The 22,802-nt window shown below is 43.6% G+C and overlaps 1 protein-coding gene across 2 annotated transcripts in view; it reads right to left on the bottom strand.

Moving 5' to 3' along the window:
- Positions 1–12,146: 12,146 nt before the first annotated feature.
- LOC124112076 (parathyroid hormone/parathyroid hormone-related peptide receptor-like) overlaps positions 12,147–22,802 on the bottom strand; it is a 201,280-nt gene continuing 190,624 nt past the window's right edge. For both annotated transcript variants that reach the window (XM_048386243.1, XM_048386246.1), the window contains exons 8-13: positions 22,082–22,142; positions 21,363–21,432; positions 19,096–19,184; positions 16,879–17,020; positions 15,210–15,251; positions 12,147–13,448 (exon numbers count right to left, since the gene is read on the bottom strand). In XM_048386243.1, the coding sequence (XP_048242200.1) occupies positions 13,101–13,448; positions 15,210–15,251; positions 16,879–17,020; positions 19,096–19,184; positions 21,363–21,432; positions 22,082–22,142 (752 nt within the window). In that variant the 3' untranslated portion in view covers positions 12,147–13,100. The remainder of the gene's footprint in view (positions 13,449–15,209; positions 15,252–16,878; positions 17,021–19,095; positions 19,185–21,362; positions 21,433–22,081; positions 22,143–22,802) is intronic.

Raw genomic sequence — 22,802 nt, 5'->3', positions numbered from 1 at the left:
GCAGATTTCAGTTGAATGACGGATTTGGAAAGCATGTGCACTGCCAATTTGGCGTCAACAGATATTTTCCAAATCTTTTCATGTTTTTTATCAAGGTGCTCACACGATTTGATGCACTTTGTCATGTAAGACCCGTTTTATCAGAATATAGATCTTGAATGTTGATCAGATAGTCTTGAATCTGGGCTGCCATTTTGTTTGAAACAAATGCAAATGATACAAGAGGCGAAATCTGATTGGTCAATAGGAGAGGCACAGAAGTGACACAACTTGTAATAACCACTCCTTGTGCTGAGCCCAGAAATTCCAGCCTAGGTCGACAAGGGCGGAAACTGGACTTTTATAGTCAGTTAGCTGCCTTGCCTCAGGAAGATGGTTGGTGGTTGGGTGGTTGAGTGAGTGAATGGTTGAGTGAGTGAGTGAAAGTAGTTAAATGCTGCTCTGAAAAGTATTCGTCAGTACAAAATCATTCAATTTGTAGATGTGTATTTTGTTGGGAAAGCCAAAAGGCCCATTTTGCTGCAGACCAAGGACCATCGTATCTAGTCACTTTTTATTATCTCCCTTTATTAAGTTTCGTTTCCGGAGCATAACTCAGAAACCGTTCAATATTTTTTCATGAAACTCTGCAGGTCTGTCAAGTACATGCTGAACTGGTGCCTTTTGCTTTTTCGAAATTTTCGAAAAATTTATTTTTTCGCTTCCATGGCAACAAGTTGGACTTGGGTTCCAAACTCTTCTTTTTTTACAAGTTCCACCTCGGTTAAAAAAGGTTAGGGTTTGTTTAAATTTAATAATGTCATAAATTCTGCAACAGGGGTGGAGGATATAGCCACCTTAGTGGCAAACTCTTGTTCCTAAAGAAATATACTGCCTGGTTAAAAATATAGAAAGTATTGTTCTTCATACATGCACACTATGTGTGTTATAACCTGTCGCTAGTCATCTTTTCAATGAATTTCCGACGATATATTTCTTTGATTATATATATGTATGATGCTATGTCTTATATATGTATACTGGTAAGTCATGTAATGTTCACTATTACCATACACACATACTCATGTACACTATATGTAATCTGTTACTGGACCTCTGTATTAATCGCTAGTTTCTCCTTTGGTTGTTTTGGTTGGTTTGTTGTTTAACGCCTCACTCAGCAATATTCCAGCTATATGACGGTGGTCTGTAAATAAAGGAGTCTGGACCAGACAATCCAGTGATTTACATCATGAGCATCGATCCACGAAATTGGGATCGATGACATGCATCAACCAAGTCAGCGAGCCTGTTTCTCCTGTGGACATTATATTATATATTGCTACTACTAGGAAGTTATTGTATGTGTTGCAGATTCATTGCAATGTTTTTTATTTAGCGTATCAATACAAAAAATGGGACAAAATAAATATATTTCAAAGATGGAACAATTTATTTATATTTGACACTTATCCACTGCTCAAATGCAGTTTATATTTGATCCCTGGTCAGTCGATCCAGAGCAATCGAGTTACCATTCTCATCTCCCTGGGGAGTATACAATCCATGCTGCCAACAGGAGCTAGAAGGTTTTTACATACAACTCACATATTGGGTACCCATTCCCTGCTAGATAAACAGTGGTTAAAGCACTCGTCTCTAAACCCAGTTTCGATTCCCGACATGGGAACAGTGTGTGAAGCCCATTTCTGGTGTCCCCTCTCTGTGATATTGCTGGAATATTGCTAAAAGCGGCGTAAAACCATACTCACTCAATATCTCACTAACTCACTAGGCACTAGGCACTAACAAAGGCACATCTGAATCAAGTCACTTGCCCAGGGTAACACCCATTTTTGACATGTCTATTCTGGGTTTATGAACCTTTTCGTGTTTCAACCATCTGGTCATCTACCATTGGCTGTGGCTTCTTCTAAATGTTTGAGGGGGCGGTCAGGTAGCCTAGTGGTTAAAGCGTTCGCTCGTCACGCCGAAGACCCGGGTTTGATTCTGACATGGGTACAATGTGTGAAGCCCATTTCTGGTGTCTCTCGCCTTGATATTGCTGGAAAACTCACTCACCACTGAATGCATGTACTGTACACTGGGTCAGTAACAAAACCCTACTGTATGGACCTTGTTGGTCCATAAGCTGAATTAAGAGACCAAACATGTGTGGCACACAGTTTTCTCCAACAGTCAGAGTGAGCGAGTGAGTGCTGCTTTTAGCAATATTCCAGCAATATCAAGGCGGGGGGACACCAGAAATGGGCTTCACGCATTGTACCCATGTCGGGAATCGAAACCCGGGTCTTCGGTGTGACGATCGAACGAACGCTTTAACCACTGGGCTACCCGACCGCCCCTTCCAACAGTCTGAAGAATAACTATTTTTTTTCAAGCATTTTTTGAGACAATATTTTTTTCCAATAAAATCTCAACAATCAGTCCCTGGCGTTTGAGACCACTGATCTACTTGGCCCCAATGTGTGGTTGCGTCTATGTACTTGCACCAGTGCACACAGAAGTTTTTCAGAGAATGACCATCATCAGTCATGGTTTGTCTCTCCTACGTTTAACACCACACAATATCCATGCGGTAAGATTGGTTTGGTTGGTTTGTTGTATAACGACGCACTCAGCAATATCCCAGCTATATGACGGCGGTCTGTAAATAATCGAGTCTTGTGCGTGAGTTAAAACACAATCCAGTGATTAATATCATGATCACCGATCCACGCAATTGGGATCGATGACGTGCATCAACCAAGTCAGCGAGTCTGACCACCCGATCCCGTTAGTCGCCTTTTACGACAAGCATAGTCACCTTTTACGGCAAGCATGGGTTGCTGAAGACCTATTCTAAACTTCACGGGTCCCATGCGGTAAGACAGGGTGAGGACCAGACAACCCAGCGACTGACATAAGTATCATCTACGCAATTGGGATACGATGACATGCATCAAGCACGTCTGCGAGCCTGACCACCCGATGCCTTTAGTGGCCTCTTACGACAAGCATGGGTTAACGAGCTGTGAGTGCGTGAGTTAAAACTTAGCATCCGTATTATTTCAGTCATTTTGCGACCACCGAGCTGTGAAGAATGACAGATGATCTATTGGGCAAAGCGTAATTTAACTCACTTTTTTTTACTCCAAAAAGATATCGATTGCATTTTCAGATAATTTGTAGTATTTCCGAATATCCTGAGCCAAAGGGGGGGCGCGGTTCGCTGTGCAGAGTTGCGTCCCTTGGGCACGCCAGAAACCTATGCTAGGAATCCCGGTTCGCCCCGATTATGTTTCTGGGTTTGTCAGCACCATACGTACCCGTGCTCGTGGGTTTCACCAAAGTGGTAAACGTCTGAGACCTGCATCACTTCGGGCTATCCTCCAACATTAAGCTGACATGCCGCGATATAACTTGAATACTGTTAAAAGCGGCGTTAAACCCAACTCACTCACTTACTCCTGAGCCAAAGTGGCCAGATTTTGTGAAAAGACCACTCCATGACCTTTAATTCCTGACACATTCTGTCCCACACAAATATGTATCTCCATCAGTTGACATCTCTTCAGGCAAGTTGACTGCCTTCGAAATTAGTTTCTGTTGCTTCTATGATGAGATACTAGTGTCTTACATGCGTTGTATACTCCCCAGGGAGCTGAGAATTTCATGTTCGAATGCTCACAGGTCATTTACAGGAGTTGTATTACTCTTTTAGCATAACTATGTGCCGTATTCCCTTAATAACAGGCTTTAGGGACGAGTGATGCAGTCTATCCATTATCAAGGGTTCGCTGTTTACGTTTCTAGATTTGTCAGCACCAAACCCATACACGTATGTTTCCCCAAACGTCAAAGACCTGCATCTCTTCAGACTCCCCCATTCCCCACACTTAGACGACACGCCGTGGTGTAACTCAATGGTTCGGGTATGAACATTCAATTGGAATGGATTGTTTGCTGCACCCGCTGAACCTACTGTTCCTAGAAGTATTTTTCCTCGATTCGCAGTATTTTTATTAATAAGTCATGCCGTTTTCTTCGTATGCACAAAACCTACTCGGTGTTCGTGCTTGACGTCTCTATCCTTTCGCCAATGACCAGAAACAGTGCGACCTTTAAAGGAAGTTTAAAATACAGGCGTTCTTGGCCACGCACAATGAAGCGCCGTAAAATATCAAACAGTGTCTGCATTTAGAGCAAAGCCGTGCCGAATTGACTTTCTGAGTATGCGAGTGAGTTACAAATGTTTTGTTTGTTTGCTTGTTTGCTTGTTTGTTGGTTGGTTAACAACGGAATCAGCAATATTCCAGCTATATGACGGCGGTCTGTAAATAATCGAGTCTTGACCAGACAATCCAGTGATTGACATCAAGAGCATCGATCCACGCAATTAGGATACGACGACATGCATCAACCAAGTCAGCGAGTCTGACCACCCGATCCCGTTAGTCGGCTCTTACGACAAGCATAGTCGCCTTTTACGGCAAGCATGGGTTCCTGAAGACCCATTCTACCCCGGATCTTCACGGGTATGTTACAAATGTACCCTATTGACATGAACCAATTGAATTGTTGAAGTCAAATGACCCACCGGCCCTAGTATAAATAAATGCCAAAGCAACAAATGTGCACATCCCCTCCGATGGGTACCGGTAACCACCATATCAGCATCAAATTTGCATATTCAATAACTTCCTTTAATTTGGTAGAAGCGTTCATACAAAAATTTGTGAATGTTTGTTCTATCGCAGACTTTTGTAAGTTATCGAGTCTGGGCAAGGGAGACCATTGCCGCGAGCCGCGATGGGGTCCTACAGTCAAGACATGACCCTACATCGTGATGGACACGTGAATTGTTGTTCATGCCATCAACCACTGGTCTCCCTAGCCGAGAGCCGAGATGGGGTTATACAGTCAAGACATGACCCTACATCGTGATGGAAACGTGAATTGTTGTTCATGCCATCAACCACTGGTCTCCCTAGCCGAGAGCCGAGATGGGGTCCTACAGTCAAGACATGACCCTACATCGTGATGGACACGTGAATTGTTGTTCATGCCATCAACCACTGGTCTCCCTAGCCGAGAGCCGAGATGGGGTTATACAGTCAAGACATGACCCTACATCGTGATGGAAACGTGAATTGTTGTTCATGCCATCAACCACTGGTCTCCCTAGCCGAGAGCCGAGATGGGGTCCTACAGTCAAGACATGACCCTACATCGTGATGGACACGTGAATGTTGTTCATGCAATCAACCACTGGTCTATCTAGCCGAGAGCCGAGATGGGGTTCTACAGTCAAGACATGACCCTACATCGTGACCTGCACGTGAATTGTTGTTCATGCCATCAACAACTGGTCTCCCCCTAGCTGAGAGCCGAGATGGGGTTCTACAGTCAAGACATGACCCTACATCGTGATGGACAAGTGAATTGTTGTTCATGCCATCAACCACTGGTCTCCCCGTAGGGTCATGTCCTGACTGGCGGACCCCATCTCGGTTTTCGGGCTAGGGAGACCAGTGGTTGATGGCCAGAACAACAATTCCCGTGCACGGTAGCGAAGTACGGTGTCCGCAAAGCGACGATGTTAAAAATGATCACCCGATCGACTCTTCCGCAAACGTTGGGTCGACCTAACCTTCGTAGGAATTCCAATGTGGATTCTCAAACCATAATCTGGGGCAGACATGAAACATCGATTTAATATCGGATCATTGCTCTTCGATTCCTACATTAGTAGTGGACGTTCGCGGGCACTCGGATGTGCAGCTCCTTTGTAAAAGCAATGCATGATGGTATCGCTTTACTTCCGCTTTTGTACGGGCATTTTACCGGCGTGTACGTCGGTGTCTACTGATACCCAACAGTTGTGGTCTCTTTGTAATCAAGCTTGCTTGACAGAAGCATGCTGTATACATGGTGCCTGGCAGGATGTCCGGTAGTGAAGTGGCTAGTTGTCAGCTCGTCACGCGTGGTTTGATGCGCAATAAAATATGTGAAGCTTGGGTTTGGTTGGCCCTGACATAACTTGTCATTACCTTGACATTGCCCCGAACACCATTTGGTGAGTGAGTGAGTGAGTTGGGTTTAACGCCGCTGTTAACAGTATTCCAGTTATATCACGGCGTGTCAGCTTAATGTGGGAGGAAAGGCCGAAGTGATGCAGGTCTCAGACGTTTTCCACTTCGGTGAAACCCACGAGCAAGGGTATGGTGCTGACAATTCTAGAAACATAATCGGGGCGAACCGGGATTCGAACCCACAATCATAGGTTTCTGGCATGTCCAAGGGACGCAACTCTGCATAGCGAATCGCGGCGACTCAGACGACTGGGCCACCCGTGCCCCCCGAACACCGTTTGACACAACTCCGAATTGACACACCATGGTAGAGTATAACTGAGGGTTGCAGATAAGCTGTCCCGAGTAATTTGGCATTTTTGAGGCTGCCAACCCCCTTTTGCTATATAGGATTAGGGGGTCTATTAAGGGTATTCGGTACCCAGCAGTGTCATTCGCGGAACGCAGATAGAATCGTATTTGGTGCGCAGATTCACATTAAAAAAAACATAATCATTCATGTAAAGAAATTCCTGTATATATTATTTTTATTTGACGATAAACACTAACGAAGAGGCTTAAACACTACCGATACAACCTTACATTTTATTTCTCTCACTCACCAAAGTAATGGCACACATGCATTTGTGTCGGTATACCCGATGTATAAAGGTAGGTTTTATAATATTTTATAATAAATACAGACCGACGATACGGGCGTCTGTAGGTGAGTGACTTTGAGTGTGAAGTGTTCGTTGGTTTGGTTGTTATTTAACGCCGCACTCAGCAATATTCCAGCTATATAACGGAGGTCTGTAAAATAATCGAGTCTGAACCAGACAATCCATTCATTGACGTCATGAACATTGATCCACGCAATTTGGATACGATGACATGTATCAACCAAGTTAGCTAGCCTGACCACCCGTTAGTCGCCTCTCACGACAAGCAAAGGCGCCTAGCTATTATGACAAGTGTGAAGTGTTCACTGCACCAGTACAAGGGTACAATCCGTGCTGTCCATTTTCGATGTGAACCACACAGAGACTACCAGAATCAAATTCTAACTGGCTACGATGTCTGAGACCACTAGGCCCCCCTTTCCCCAGTCAGATGACGGACTAACTATCAATGATTTACAAAGAAGCCAGGTCCCTAGGCACTGAGGTGATGAGGAAGTCGGTTAGATGTGCCTTGAGCTAGCGCAGGTCATCCTTCCGGTCACCGGCGGAAGTCTTGAGGCTCTTTATGTTGAGAACATCCGGTATGCGCAGACTTCACCAGTGGCGATCGGTTTGGAGTGTTGGCAGGCTTTGGTGTACAGTTTCGATGTGAAACTACGGAATACGTTTGGAACTTACCATCACTTGGAACGCTTTCATACCGGACCGCCTCCGTGGTCTAGTGGTAGAGCGTCCGCCCGGAGAGCGGAAGGTCCGGGGTTCGATCCCCGGCCGCGTCATACCAAAATACGTTAAAAGTTGGTACTTGTTGTTACCGTGTCTGGCGCTGGGAGTCAGGACTGGTCGGCTCGGAGTCAGTATACTGTGTCTGAGTGAGGTATTCATGTTAAACTGCGGCATGGTATCTCAGTGGGCTAGCACTATAAATCAGCATCAGTCCGGACTAGTACAAGCAGCAACACACACACACACACACACACACACACACACACACAGACACACGCTATATAAGTGCAATAATCTTGGACGCGACGTTAAACCCAATTTCACCTCACCTCACCACCAGAACCGAACCGTACTGTGCCTCCAAACAAATATAGGTTAAGGGACAAGAGTCGAGAGAGATTGTCCTGTCATTCATTCTTTCATTCATTCATTCATGGAGGATTATAAACGTCTGATCACAGCTGACAGAGTAGATCAAATCCTTGTACCGACCATTTGAAATTCCTCGGGAGGAGCTGGGATTTTAACGAAAATGTTAATTGTCCCCGAAAATGCTTGTAAAAATCCACAGCAACATTTCGCCCCCATTGAAGTTATCAATGAGATATTTTTTCAAGCCTGTCGGCATTCCTAAATTCGTGGCCAGCATTATCGTGTTCATTAGCGCCACAGAGGTGTTCGACACATTAGTACTTACTGAACGTCATGCCAGTGGTGTCGTGTGCAGAAAATGAATGTCGTGACGCGTTTCTGTATGTCTTCAAACCTTCATGATTGGTTCCATGGCCTTCTTTAAGCTGGGACCGCCTCCGTGGTCTAGTGGTAGAGCGTCCGCCCGGAGAGCGGAAGGTCCGGGGTTGGATCCCGGCCGCGTCATACCAAAAGACGTTAAACATTGGTACTTGTTGTTACCCTGTCTGGTGCTCGGCATTAAGGGGCTAAAAGAAGGACTGGTAGGCTGGGAGTCAGTATACCGTATCTGAGTGGGGTATTCATGTTAAACTGTGGCATGGTATCTCAGTGTGCTAGCACTATAAATCGGCATCAGTCCGGACTAGTACAAGCAGCCACACACACAGATACACATGCATGCACGTCGCTATATAAGTGCAATAATCTTGGTCGCGACGTTAAACCCCATTTCACCTCACCTTCTGATATGACGTGATATAACATAAACACTCTTTAAATGGGCGTTCTACAAACTTATTCAGTAAAAACATGACTGCATGAGTTGACGAGGTATATATTTAATACAAATATGAGCAACCAATAGAACGTGTTGTCGTGTACACAGAATCACAAACATAACCAACGCATATGTAGACAAACACATCACAATAAACATCACGGGAATAAACACTGTATTGTGTCACTGCACTCACGTCTTCGCAGCAACAAATGTCGTCACTTTGAGCATGGTATGGAATTTAAATTTCTTTCATTAAAGAGTTCATCATATATATTATATAAAGTGAACTGCCGGACGAAAAATGTATACACCAAATTTGATGGCTTAAACTAAAACGAACAAGAAATGGTTAATATTCGATGGTGATGTATTTGATACGAGTATTATATGTTGTTGTGTTTGGGCTTCATTTTTTTGTATTTTTTTGTAGTGTTTTGGTGACTACTTTCGGCCTTGTAACGTTTTGATATTTTTTGTAATTTTCGGTTAAATCCAAGTTTTAAGTGTATGCTGTCTTTTGCCCGGCAGTTATGATGCATCACCAAACACAGTCTCCTTCAAACATCGTCAGTGACCACACATACATTAAATACTCAATTCAATAATCTGTACTAAGACATATGATGTTTTAAATGAAAGTCAAACTCGTGTGCGACTTCCTTTCATATATGGCAGAAGTCCATGGCGCCTCACTCACCATCATCAACATTTCAAAGTATCGTCAGCATCTCCCCGGACAAGTCAAATAACAAAATGGCGATCTTCGTAGCCGAGGAATCTGCTTTGGGAGGAATAATTTCTTTTTGTGATATTTGTTAAATATTGAAAATATGAACACTTTGTCGCTATAGCCCAGGCCTTTGCCCGACAATGTACTTATGTTATCAACAAATCTATATACATTTTTATAAATCCGGATTAACATAAAAAGACAAAATGGAGGGTCCCTTGGCAAGGATAAAGATGTTTTCGTGCATTTAATATCTGACCGAGGCAAACACGCACTAGTCTCTTCTATTAGAGCAAGGGGGCACGGGCGGCCCAGTCGTCTAAGGCGCCGCGATTCGCTGTGCAGAGTTGCGTCCCTTGGGCACGCCAGAAACTTATGATTGTGGGTTCGAATCCCGGTTCGCCCCGATTATGTTTCTAGGTTTGTCAGCATCATACCCGTGCTCGTGGGTTTCACCGAAGTGGTAAACGTCTGAGACCTGCATCACTTTGGGCTTTCCTCCCACATTAAGCTGACACGCCGTGATATAATTGGAATACTGTTAAAAGCGGCGTTAAACCCAACTCACTCACTCACTCTATTAGAGCACCAGCTTTAAAGTCTTGTTTTCACAGCTATAACAACGTCATGTTTACGTCCTAGAGAAAGTAGTTTCTGTTTTCCGAAAACAAAAACTTGAAGACAAGCGACAATCTCATTAAAATGTTTTCTCCGATACGACCCTGACACCCCTCCATCGGGGGTCGCATCATGCGAATTTTTTAATCACCCAATCAGCGCCGAGGGCTAAATTATTCAGTCTGAGCGAAGCATTCATGACAGCGCAGCTGTTCTTATTTCCGTACACTATTTGGTGATATTCTAAATGGCAATTCTCAAGAATGTGCTCCTGTGTCTATAGACTGCTGCGTGAGTTTGTTGGGTTTAACGCCGCTTTGAACAGCATTTCAGTCATAACGGCGTGTCAGCTTAATGTGGTAGGGAGACCCGAAGTGATGCAGGTTTCAGATGGTTACCACTGTGTTGAAACCTACGAACACGGGTATGGTGCTGACAAACCTAGAAACACAATCAGGGCAAACCGGGATTCTAACCGACAATCATAGTTTCCTTGCGTGCATAAGGGCCGCAACTCTGCACATCAAATTGCGGCGCCTGTGACCCCACGAGCACGGATCTTGTTTGACAATGTCTAAAGAGTATCTGAACATTTGATGCAGGATGTCCATTTCTTATTTCTTACAGATTTGACCGCCTCCGTGGTCTAGTGGGAGAGCGGAAGGTCCGGGGTTTGATACCCAGCCGCGTCATACCAAAGGACGTTAAAATATGGTACTTGTTGTTACCCTGTCTGGTGCTCGGCATTAAGGGACTAAAACAAGGACTTGTCGGCACGGAGTCAGTATACTGTGTCTGAGTGGGGTATCAATGTGCGTCATGGTGTAGGCTAGCACTGTAAATCGGCATCAGTCCGGACTAGTACACACACACACACACACACACACACACACACACACACATGCACGTCGCTATGCTATTTTAGTGCAATAATCTTGGACGCGACGTAAACCCCCATTTCACCTCACTTCACCTCACCTCACCCCATCTCACCTCACCTCTTGCAGATTTAGATCACGCTGTATCCAGAATCCTCTCCTGGAGGATTCGAATCCCGAATACGCCTTTTACATAATTCTTGATCTTACAGCACCATGCCCATCTGCGTGGTAGACGACACGCTGTGATGTATGGTTCATAGCCATGTTAAATCTCTACTCGATCACGTATTTCTCGCAAATTGAAATTACCACCTCATACGCATGTACTTTGACTTTTTCTGGCCGGTAAATATGTAACTGATGAACCATTAATATCCATATTCTAACCGTTTGTTCGTGACTGTCATAGTAACCGTGTTAATATTGATCAAGTCTTAGAAATGCTACGGAAAAAGACAATGAAAACCCGATCGCCCAGCGAGCATAAAGTGCTGTAATATTGAACTGCAATTATTTCCGTTCGTTTCTTTCCGGTAACAAAATGGCTTGTCACAGAATTACGTGAGTGATCACGAAGGTTGAACTTTTAAAAGCCAAATCAGTGTCGAGCGCGGTGTCTGTGTTTCAAACACTGAAAGAGAACAATATACCTTCGCATATCGTTCCGTTATCAACGTCGCGAAACGTTGCCAGTACGTAACAGAGGACACGGGCACTGATATATAACAGAACATTAATCATTCGCAATGACCCTATCCTGCCATCGCCATCTCGTATTACTTCGTGAACCTCCATCCGATAATTTTCCCACAATATAATTAGAAACGATTTCAAAGAAATTTTATCTTACGCACACAATCCGAGTGAAATGAAAACTGTCCCAGCGTCCCTGTCATGTATCAGCATCTATTAAGAAATGAAAAAATATTAAGACTATATTTCCAGACGGACAACCAATATTGTCCTGTTCTCGTTACATCTTGTCGAGGTCCCGGCCGGGTCATGCCAAACATACGTTAAACTGTGGTACTTGTTGTTACCCTGTCTGACGCTCGGAATTAAGGGGCTACCACTAGTACTGGTCGGCTGGAAGTCAGTATACTGAGTATCTGAGTGGGGTATCCATGTTAAAAAAACTGTGGCATGGTATCCAAGTGGACTACCACTATAAAACCGGCATTAGTTCGGTCTAGTACAAGCATCCGCACACACACACACACACACACACACACACACACACACACACACACACACACACACACACACACACACACACACACACCCCGCATGCACGCACACGAACACACACATATACAAACACACACGTCGCTATATAATGACTCAGTGACATATACAACGGTCGCCGGGCATCGAACATCGTAAACTAATCTTTCCCTATGACTGAGGCATAAGCGTTGTAGTTTTGAAGTGAGTGAGTGAATTGTACCCATGTCGGGAATCGAACCCGGGTCTTCGGCGTGACGAGGGAACGCTTTAACCACTAGGCTACCCGACCAGCCTATAGTTTTGAAAGCAACGTTAAACTCCATTATACCAACACTCACACCTTGTCGAGGTAAATATGCTGTTCTGTTGTCGCAGAGAGGTGGGGGGTGGGGTTATTGTGTGTGTGTGTGTGTGTGTGTGTGTGTGTGTGTGTGTGTGTGCGCGTGCGCTGACTGCCTTAAAATAATTTTGAATGCTGGGGATCAATGGACATCAGTTTTTCCTCCGGGGTTATACAACAAACACATCGTTTACTGGACATGGTGGATGTTTAGGTTCTCTCTTCAGGGATAATGTGTTTAGAAATGTTCTCTGAAATAAAAATCCTAGGCCACTGAGCATATTGATTCTCTAGCGACACAATATGAGTTAACGAGGGTTTGGCCTTGCTTCTGTCAATACAAATTAACGTGTTGGTGATGAAAAATAGGCATCCTTGCAACGTCAGATCCACTCTGACAGAGATAAATGCCCCGTGGATCACCTGGATGATCCAACATCCGGCTTTTATTCAGAATCGAACAAAATGTCCACATGATATATATCCCTAAGCAATGAACAAATCATCACGTTTAAGCATATTGTTATGAACAACTCACGACCACACTCAATTTTGTGCACAGTTCACTGGTCCGTCATTCAACATCTGACAATCGGAATCCCGCATTGCATTGTAAAATGTTTTTGAAAAACGATCTGCTCCGATTGAATTCACGACACTCGATCGGAAGAATCTGCACAAGCGGAAGATTCAGCACGGTTGTCGTTCTTGTCTTTGGCTACTTTACTCTCTCCAACAGACTGGAGTTCGTTTATCTCCCCTTCGTCTGTGCTTTCCTGCTTTCTGAATATTCGTAAAGCTCTAGTGCGTAATTTGGTTAAAATATCGTCATTTTTGGGAACCTCCGTCGGCACTATTGTGCCGTTTTTTCGAACTTGTCCTCTGTTTATATAGGAAGCCCTTTTGAAGGAAGACACTACGAATGACTTCGTCAAGGCCACACTGTCTCCCCGTCGGCTCTTCCTTCTGTACCACATGCGCTTTATCTCTGCGTGGACCTGAAAAGAAACACTATTATTTATGGTGTCTTTAGTTGCCGTCAACGTCGTCATATTAGGTTAGCATCGCCCAATATTTTCCTGCTAACCTAATATGACACTGTATACGGCAACTGAAGACACCATAACGAATTTATTATGCCGAAAAGTTTTCACTCTCTGGTATCTATATGGCACGTGTCTTGTCAAAATACAAACGTGACACTTACAACCGAACGTTGACCTTAAGGGTCAAAGGGAGACTACTCTCCAAACCTTAGCGGCCAAACCTTGTTGACAATTTTAACTATAATCTTTGTCAAAAAAGTAACGAACGTGATCTGAAAAACAGATTACTGTCCTTGCACATGACAATTAATGATAGTAAAACACAAAACAGTGTCAAATAACGAATTTCGGTACAAGAATTTTCATGTGAAATATGTGAGGTGGGTGTTGGAAAATCCAAGATGGCTGTTACTGACGGTATACGGGCTCATGTGGAGTCAGTAGTTCTGCTCTCTGATTGGTCAATCTCACTTAGAGGCATACTAAACACATATATTGCTTATTAGATTACTTAGAACAAGTATGTCTTCTCGTGTCTACGCGTTTGGACCGCCTCCCTGGTCTAGTGGTAGAGCGTTCGCCCGGAGAGCGGAAGATCCGGGCTTCGATCCCCGACAGTCATACCAAAAGACGTTAAATATGGTACTTGTTGTTACCCTGTCTGGTGCTCGGCATTAAGGGGCTAAAAGAAGGACTAGTGGGCTCGGAGTCAGTATATTGTGTTTGAGTGGGGTATACATGTTAAACTGCGACATGGTATCTCAGTGAGCTAGCACTATAAATCGGCATCAGTCCGGACTAGTACAAGCAGCCACACACACACACGTGCATTCGCGTCGCTATATAATAAGTTCATTAATCTTGGACGCGACGTTAAACCCCATTCACTCATCCCATCTACAGGTTTCATGCAGGCATCGAAATACGCGCACAGTATCTATACATGTATTAATATTTCCCGCAAATGTTCTTAACTCGGCGTACGGACAAAGTATATGTTTTATTCATGTAATTACATCAACAATAATTAGAAAAAAATTAAGCTCAACAATAGATTATTCATTCTGTATTTTTGATTAACACAAATTGGAAAAAAACAACAACAACTTTCTGTTAATTAAACTGAACAAGCAAATGGATGCAAGTGTTAATGACGGCGTTGAAAAATCCGCAATCTGAATGGTTGAAAAACGTTATCAACTGGAACTGAGTCTGGAAATCATTCGGCCCTTTCTCGATAAGTGTGATATTTATTCTCAATCCCAAATTTAAACAAGAAATTCAGCTTTGCGAAATGGATAACACATTAATTAATCATGTTTGATCAATATTTATCCTAACAACGATTTGGGTTGTTTTGGGCACATTCTGCTTGATAGCAACTTCACACTGCAGGGAACGCGTGAAGATCCGGGGTAGAATAGGTCTTCAGCAACCCATGCTTGCCCTAAAAGGCGACTGTGCCTGTCGTAAGAGGCGACTAACGGGATCGGGTGATCAGGCTCGCAGACTTGGTTGATGCATGTCATCGTATCCCAACTGCGTAGATCGATGACCATGATATCAATCAGATTCGATTATTTAGAGACCGCCCCATTTAGCTGGAATATTGCCGAGTGCGGCGTTAAACAAACAAACAAACAAACAAACAAACAAACAAACAAAACAAACAAACACACTGCGAAGGATACAGGGTATGTATGTATTTCTTACCTCCTCATTTAAAAAGCAGAACAACAGCGCCAGAATAAATCCCTAAAACAGAACGAATATCTGAAGTTAATAAACACTTGAAGTTACAATCATATTATCTTATAAATGACTGTTATTATAGTTTCTAAATTGTTAGTAAAGACATCAGTTCGTGTAGTTTACACCTCAGTGGAATGAAATGTTCACAGTAAAGCAGATCCGTGGAGATCTGGGGTAGAATAGGTCTTCAGCAACCCATGCTTGCCGTAAAAGGCGACTATGCTTGTCGTAAAAGGCGACTATGCTTGTCGTAAAAGGCGACTATGCTTGCCGTAAAAGGCAACTATGCTTGGCGTAAGAGCCAACTAACGGGATCGGGTGGTCAGGCTCGCTGACTTGATTGATGCATGTCATCGTATCCCAATTGTGTTGATTGATGCTCACGATGTCAATCACTGGATTGTCTGGTCCAGCCTCGATTATTTACAGACCGCCGTCATATAGCTGGAATAGTGCAGCGTTAAACAACAAACCAAGCAACCAACAAGTCATCGTATCCCAATCGTGTGGATCGATGCTCATGATGTCAGTCACCGGATTGTCTGGTCCAGACTCGATTATTTACGGACCGCCGTCATATAGCTGGAACATTGCAGAGTGCGGCGTTTTACAACAAAGAAGCAAACATAGTAGAATATAAATAATAAATATTGATTCCTGTCCTTTCAACTTAAATCGTCCAAGACACTTGCAGAATAATGTTGTTTCTTATTCTTAGCTGTTTGGTCACGTGTACATTGTCAAACATTTGAAACAAAGGCTCTACATTGTCAAACATTTACAACATCGGCTATTGTTGGGCACTCCTTGCGCGCCCCTCTGATGAAACAATGGGTGCACTGGCCGACATTGCGGACTGGGACAAGTAACTCTAATCAACTTCATGACAGAAAATATTCACATTCTTAATTGCTTATAAGATGAGGAATTCCCAGGGTATAAGATAATGGATTGAGTTTCCGACCCTCTTCGGAAAATTCCAGCAATAAGAAGGGGCAATAGTCTTCGGCTTGACGACAACGTTTTCAAGAAACTGCAGGGCAAAAGAAAGTTTGCACTTGAAAATAAGCTTTGACTAAAACATTACAAAAGTTATCAATCGTTACAAGACTGAAAACAGTCGCCGAAATATTCAAACTTTAGAGCCAAAACACAACTTTGCATGATAACCGGATAAAAAACACGACGTTTGAATTACCATTCTTGTTTGTTTCATTTTTAGCCGACCCGTGAAGATCCGGGGTAGAATAAAGTCTTCAGCAACCCATGCTTGCCATCAGAGGCGACTATGCTTGTCGTAAAAGGCGACTAACGGGATCGGGTGGTCAGGCTCGCTGACTTGGTGGATGCATGTCATCCTATCCCAATTGCGTGGATCGATGCTCATGATGTCAATCATTGGTCCAGACTCGATTATTCACAGATCGCCGTCATATAGCTGGAATATTGCTGAGTGCGGCGTTAAAAACAAAACAAAACAAACAAACGACACTTTCTTTTGCCCGGCAGTTTACTAGCCTACCCGCTAGCTATCTCACACACACCCTGTCCCTGTTTTCGGGTTGTCGCTTTACCATCGGCTACCATGGAATAATTTGCTTTATGAATTAAAGAAACAATCTCCACCTACCTGAAGAGAATTATACGTCATCTCTATGTAGAGATGGGTCAGCCCGACTTCACTTTTGAATCTGGCGGGAAAAGCCACGTGAAACGCGATGTACAGAACTCCAAATAAGGGAATTAGAACCAGCACAAACTTGGCCAGTCGCCTGGAATAGAATCAGAAACAATATGATAACATTTGCACGTATGAGTGAGTGAGTTGGGTTTTTAACGCCGCTTTTAACAATATTCCAGTTATTTCACGGCGTGTCAGCTTAATGTGGGAGGAAAGCCCGAAGTGATGCAGGTCTCAGACGTTTACCACTTCGGTGAAGCCCACGAGCACGGGTATGGTGCTGACAAACCTAGAAACATAATCGGGGCGAACCGGGATTCGAACCCACAATCATAGATTTCTGGCGTGCCCAAGGGACGCAACTCTGCACAGCGAATCGCGGCGCCTTAGACGACTGGGCCACCCGTGCCCCCTTTGCACGTATGCACGTTTGCTTCGGTCGAAGAATCTCTGAGGAATAAATTTTGATTTTACATATCTTTCGTCTTGCATCTAAAAATAAACCCAAGATACAGTTTAATGTGTTCAATCTACTGTAAGGGGCGGTCGGGTAGCCTTGTGGATAAAGCGTTCGCTCGTAACGCCGAAGACCCGGGTTCGATTCCCGACATGGGTACAATGTATGAAGTCAATTTCTGGTGTCCCCGCCGTGATATTGCTGGAATATTGCTAAAAGCGGCGTAAAACCAAACTCGCTCAGTCACTCACTCACTCAATCATACTGTATAATACCGTAAGTCTCGAAATGCATCTGGAATATATATGAGGAGTTGACAGTTCTTTGAGCTATGCCCGTTTGCGCTTAGACGGTTAGACGGAACCCGGCCGCAAAATGGTCACGAGATTGGCACGAGTCGCTATTCGGCTTGTCTCGGAATAACACGAGTTGGTCACGAATGAAGTGATCGATAGAGCGAACACATAAGACTGTGGTGGGACATGGCCATGTGTACAACACACAGGTTAAAAACCACGCAAAACGAAGCAAAGCTGGTGGCGGAGAGTAGGAGGATGGGTGACCGCAGCTTGACTCTTGGAGAGTACTCAAGCTTGACTGAGAGTTTCTAGTTTCTTTGCCCCAAAATACGTTTCCTAAGGCAGGTGACATTTTTCGATACATGCCATGTTCACTCTGCAGTGAATGGGTACCCAGTAGGACGAGATGGTAATGTGACCTTCCGAGACTTGCATCACATTCATACTAGGCATCCATTAAAGCACGTTAGTTGTGGAGCTATGTCTTATCGGACACTAAATCTGTAGTCTATCAAGGAAACGTGACGGCAAAATAAGTCAATACTTCAAAGAAGTCAGGTACAGAGTCAGCTCCATCTCCCTTGCCTATCCATTCTTAGATTATAAAATCACCATGAAACACTAGGTAGCAGCCCCAAATGTTCCTCATTGAAACTGCATAAAGGATTAACGTGTTGAGGGTTTGTATGTGTTGTAGTCACAAGTACCTTACACATTCATCTTATAACAATATATAGGGGGCATGGGTGGCTCAGTCGTCTTAGGCGCCGCGATTCGCTTTGCAGAGTTGCGTCCCTTGGGCACGCCAGAAACCTATGATTGTGGCTTCGAATCCCGGTTCGCCCCGATTATGTTTCTAGGTTTGTCAGCATTATACCCGTACTCATGGGTTTCACCGAAGTGGTAAACGTCTGAGACCTGCATCACGGCGATAAACCCAACTCACTCACTCACTCACTATATACATGCTTGTCTCGAGCTATGGTTAACTCGAAATGCATATTTACCTAAAACATATTGTTTCTCGACATTAAAAAAACACAGAAAAAAAGTATTTAGGTAAAATAATAATTTTGCTTTTTATTCCGATTTTCAACCAACCAACCTAAATTACCAATGGTACAAAACACCCTCTGAGGCGACACAACATTCCAGCATTTGCAAAATCCCGAAAAAGCATCGCTTGTCATCAGGATGGGTTACATCAAAAATGCAATTTCGGAATGAACATTAATTGTAAATGCGGAAACGGAATCAGATTTTGCATGCAAACAAGATAAAAAAATAACTTTAGGGTCGGACGGGAGTTTAGGGTTGATTGTGGACTAGAATCAAGAGATATGTTTAATGTTTCTTTATGTCAAGGAAAGATGAACCCACATAAACTAGATTGTAAAGTGCGCTTCTCACCTGTATTTGGTGCGTCCCATGTGTCGTGCTGATGCACGGACCCTTGTGCACAGTACTCGTAAAATATCCATAAAGAATATGAAGTTTATCTACAACAGAAAAAGAGTATGTACTGTCAGGTGATATAGCTAGGAGGAATCACATGTGCCGGTCCGCCATGGCGGTTTCAAGGTTGTCGGGGCGGTGGAGTGAGTGAGTTGGGTTTAACGCTGCTTTTAACATTATTCCAGTTATATCGCGGCGTGTCAGCTTAATGTGGGAGGAAAGCCCGAAGTGATGCAGGTCTCAGACGTTAACCACTTCGATGAAACCCACGAGCACGGGTAGGGTTCTGATAAACCTAGAAACATAATCGGGGCGAACGGGATTCGAATCCACAATCATAGGTTTCTGGCGTGCCCAAGGGACGCAACTCTGCAAAGCGAATCGCGGCGCCTTAGACGACTGGGCCACTCGTGCGGGGCGGTGGAGAAGCCTGGTGGTCAAAGCGTTCCATCGTCACGCCAGAGGCCTGGGTTCGATTCCCCACATGGGTACAATGTTTCAGTTTTTGGTTTCCCCCGCCGTGATATTGCGGGAATCTTATTACAAGAGTATGACCACACTCACTCACTCACTCAAGTCACTTTGTCGGTTAAATATTGCAGGTGCTATTCAAACGACTTAAAACCAAACTCACTCACTCACTCTTTCAAGCATGGAATCAATGTAAAACATCTCGTGAAAATTGATTTCTGTTGATTATTAATAGGTGACGTGAAATCGGTTTAACGTTGCAATGGTTGCTTGTACTAGGCCGAACTAATACCGTTTTTTAGTGATGGCCAACTGAGATACCATGCTGCAGTTTAAGGTGGATTCCCCTCTCAGTCACAGCATACTCAGGGGGCACGGGTGGCCCAGTCGTCTAAGGTGCCGCGATTCGCCTGCAGACTTGCGTCCCTTGGGCACGCCAGAAACCTATGATTGTGGGTTCGAATCCCGGTTCGCCCCGATTATGTTTCTAGGGTTGTCAGCATCATACCCGTGCTCGTGGGTTTCACCGAATTGGTAAACGTCTGAGACCTGCATCACTTCGGGCTTTCCTCCCACATTAAGCTGACACGCCGTGATAAAACTGGAATACTGTTAAAGACGACGTTAAACCCAACTCACTCACTCACTCACTCCCTTATGATGAGCCGACACTCCCATTATCCCATTAGTGTAGAGTGCCAGGCATAATAACAACAAGTATCATATATTAACGTCTTTTGGTATATATTTTTTCATATGGCATGGGCGAACTTTATTAGCTTTTTTACGACATGGATTGTTAGCGAAGATTAACACATCGTTGGACAACCATCAGCTGAGAGTGAGAGCTAACGTTATGTCGGTGTTAGCACTGTGCCACCCATATCATGTGGAGGACCACAAGAGTGAGTGAGTGAGTATGGTTTTACGCCGCTTTTAGCAATAGTCCAGCAATATCACGGCGGGGGACACCAGAAATGGACTTCACACATTTTACCCATGTCAGGAATCGAACCCGGGTCTTCGGCGTGACGAGCGAACGCTTTAACCACTAGGCTACCCCACCGCCCCTCAGCTGATGGTAAAATGAGTACATAAATTGATATACCTTTTCTACCGTTTTGTACAATTCTTTTCTCAGAAAAAAACTGAGAGTGTATTTTGTCCAACAATAAAGCCAATTATACAAGCCAGGTAATTAATAATGACAGGCAATTAATCAAGGCAGGTAATTAAGTAGCCTTGTCAGGCAATGTGTTTCTGTTTAACAGGTTACAAAAACAGGTCACGAATGAACGTGGCAACAATGCATGTTTAAGAGAGTTTGTTTGTTGTTTAACGCCGCACTCAGCAATATTCCAGCTATATGTCGGCGGTCTGTAAATAATCGAGTCTGGACCAGACAATCCAGTGATTGACATCATGAGCATCGATACACGCAATTGGGATACGATGACATGCATCAACCAAGTCAGCGAGCCTGACCACCCGATCCCGTTAGTCGCCTCTTACGACAAGCACAGTCGCCTTTTACGGCAAGCATCCTCAAATGATCAAGCCGTGATAATAATGAAACACTGATGAAAGCGGCGTAAAACTCAACTCACTCACACTCACTTAGCACGAAGGAGTAGCCCTGCAGTTACAGCTTTTGCTCGCCACCCTTATCTAGTATCGCTCGCCGTGATATTGCTGGAATATTGCAACAAGGGGGCGTAAAACCAACTCACTCCACTCGTACTCGTACTTACCACGACTGTAGCCAGCAGAGGACCGTGAATCACCCAGAACAATTCTTTCCTTTTACTATACGTCCAACAGCTGCAGAACAACAACAGAAGCCACTCAGTAAACAGTAAACTCGGTTATAGCGAACTACAAGCACCTTCATAATCAGTTCGATATTTTTACACGAAGAAATCCCCTATTGGACTTACAGACTGGAGTAATAGCCTATATTACCATACTAATATATGTGTAAACATTACCTATTACATCCATACCTTGCATTATTTTGTGCATAAACAAATAAAACATTAAAATATATAGGAAGTTTTCGCCTTTGTTTATGCGAGCAAAGGTCACTCGCAGTCTTCGCAATATTTTCATGGGAGCACTATTTTAATGATTTTCAGTATATTTCCTTTGTTCGTTTATTTATTCATTTCTTTGGCATTTTGAACCTTTCGCTAGTTTGAGAAAAATGAATATTTATTGATGTTGAATTCATCTCTCTTCTGTTCAATTCATTTATTTTCCGTTCAATTCATGTACATATTTATGTATCACGTTAATTATGTCGTTACCTTTCTCTAAAACCATTATCCAGATTAAAACATATCTAGAAAAAACGAAACGATGCCCCTTGTATATATTTAGAGAGAGTCCTAAAATCAAACGTCCGGAAAGAGCGGTGTCCGGACAACCGAGGTTTGGACTAAGAGGGTTGGCCGTATTAACGTGTACTTACTGATGGTTGTCCAGCGTATACCGGACGATGACCCAGGGTATAAGGAATGTGAAAGGCAAGACTGAAAGAAAAATGAACTCACAAACTGAACATCATCATTTTCACAAAGACAAACTGTAAGGCATGCCTGAAAATCGTCTTGATATTTTCCCTTATATTTACTTCTTCAGAGAGTTTATATACTCTGGTTGTCTTACATCTCTTTACTATTCATTTGCTGTCTTTACTATTCATTATCTGCTGATTCTATATCGTGTTCATAGGACGATGTTATAATTCATAATTTGCAACAAACGTACTGAAACCGCGAAAGACACACTTTGTTTTTGTGATACAATTGAATGGTTGGTCTTGTAATCAGCGCAAAGGTCAAATCAAGGTCAATATTTGAAATATCCGACAAAAATCCGGAACATGTATCTTGAACCCGCAAATCCCTGGCCTATTCAAAAGGCTGCCATGAGACTCTCTCTCCCCCTCTCGTGCGTGCGTGCGTGTGTGTGTGTGTGTGTGCGTGCGTGCGTGCGTGCATGCAAATTGTGCACCTGGTGTCATCACTAATTTTCAGCGATCCACTCATTTTGCCTCCGCTAATTTGACCTGTACGCAATTATATTATGGCATAAATTCAAACTTAAACTTCGTTTGTTATCCAAAGCTAAACATATCAATTATTATTTCCTTTCTTACTAATAGATCGTGGTACTGTACTACATATGTT

Source organism: Haliotis rufescens, unplaced genomic scaffold (genome assembly GCF_023055435.1).
Source record: "Haliotis rufescens isolate VD_foot unplaced genomic scaffold, xgHalRufe1.0.p SCAF_10, whole genome shotgun sequence".
NCBI lineage: Eukaryota > Metazoa > Mollusca > Gastropoda > Lepetellida > Haliotidae > Haliotis > Haliotis rufescens.
This window is presented reverse-complemented; position numbering and strand designations above follow the sequence as displayed.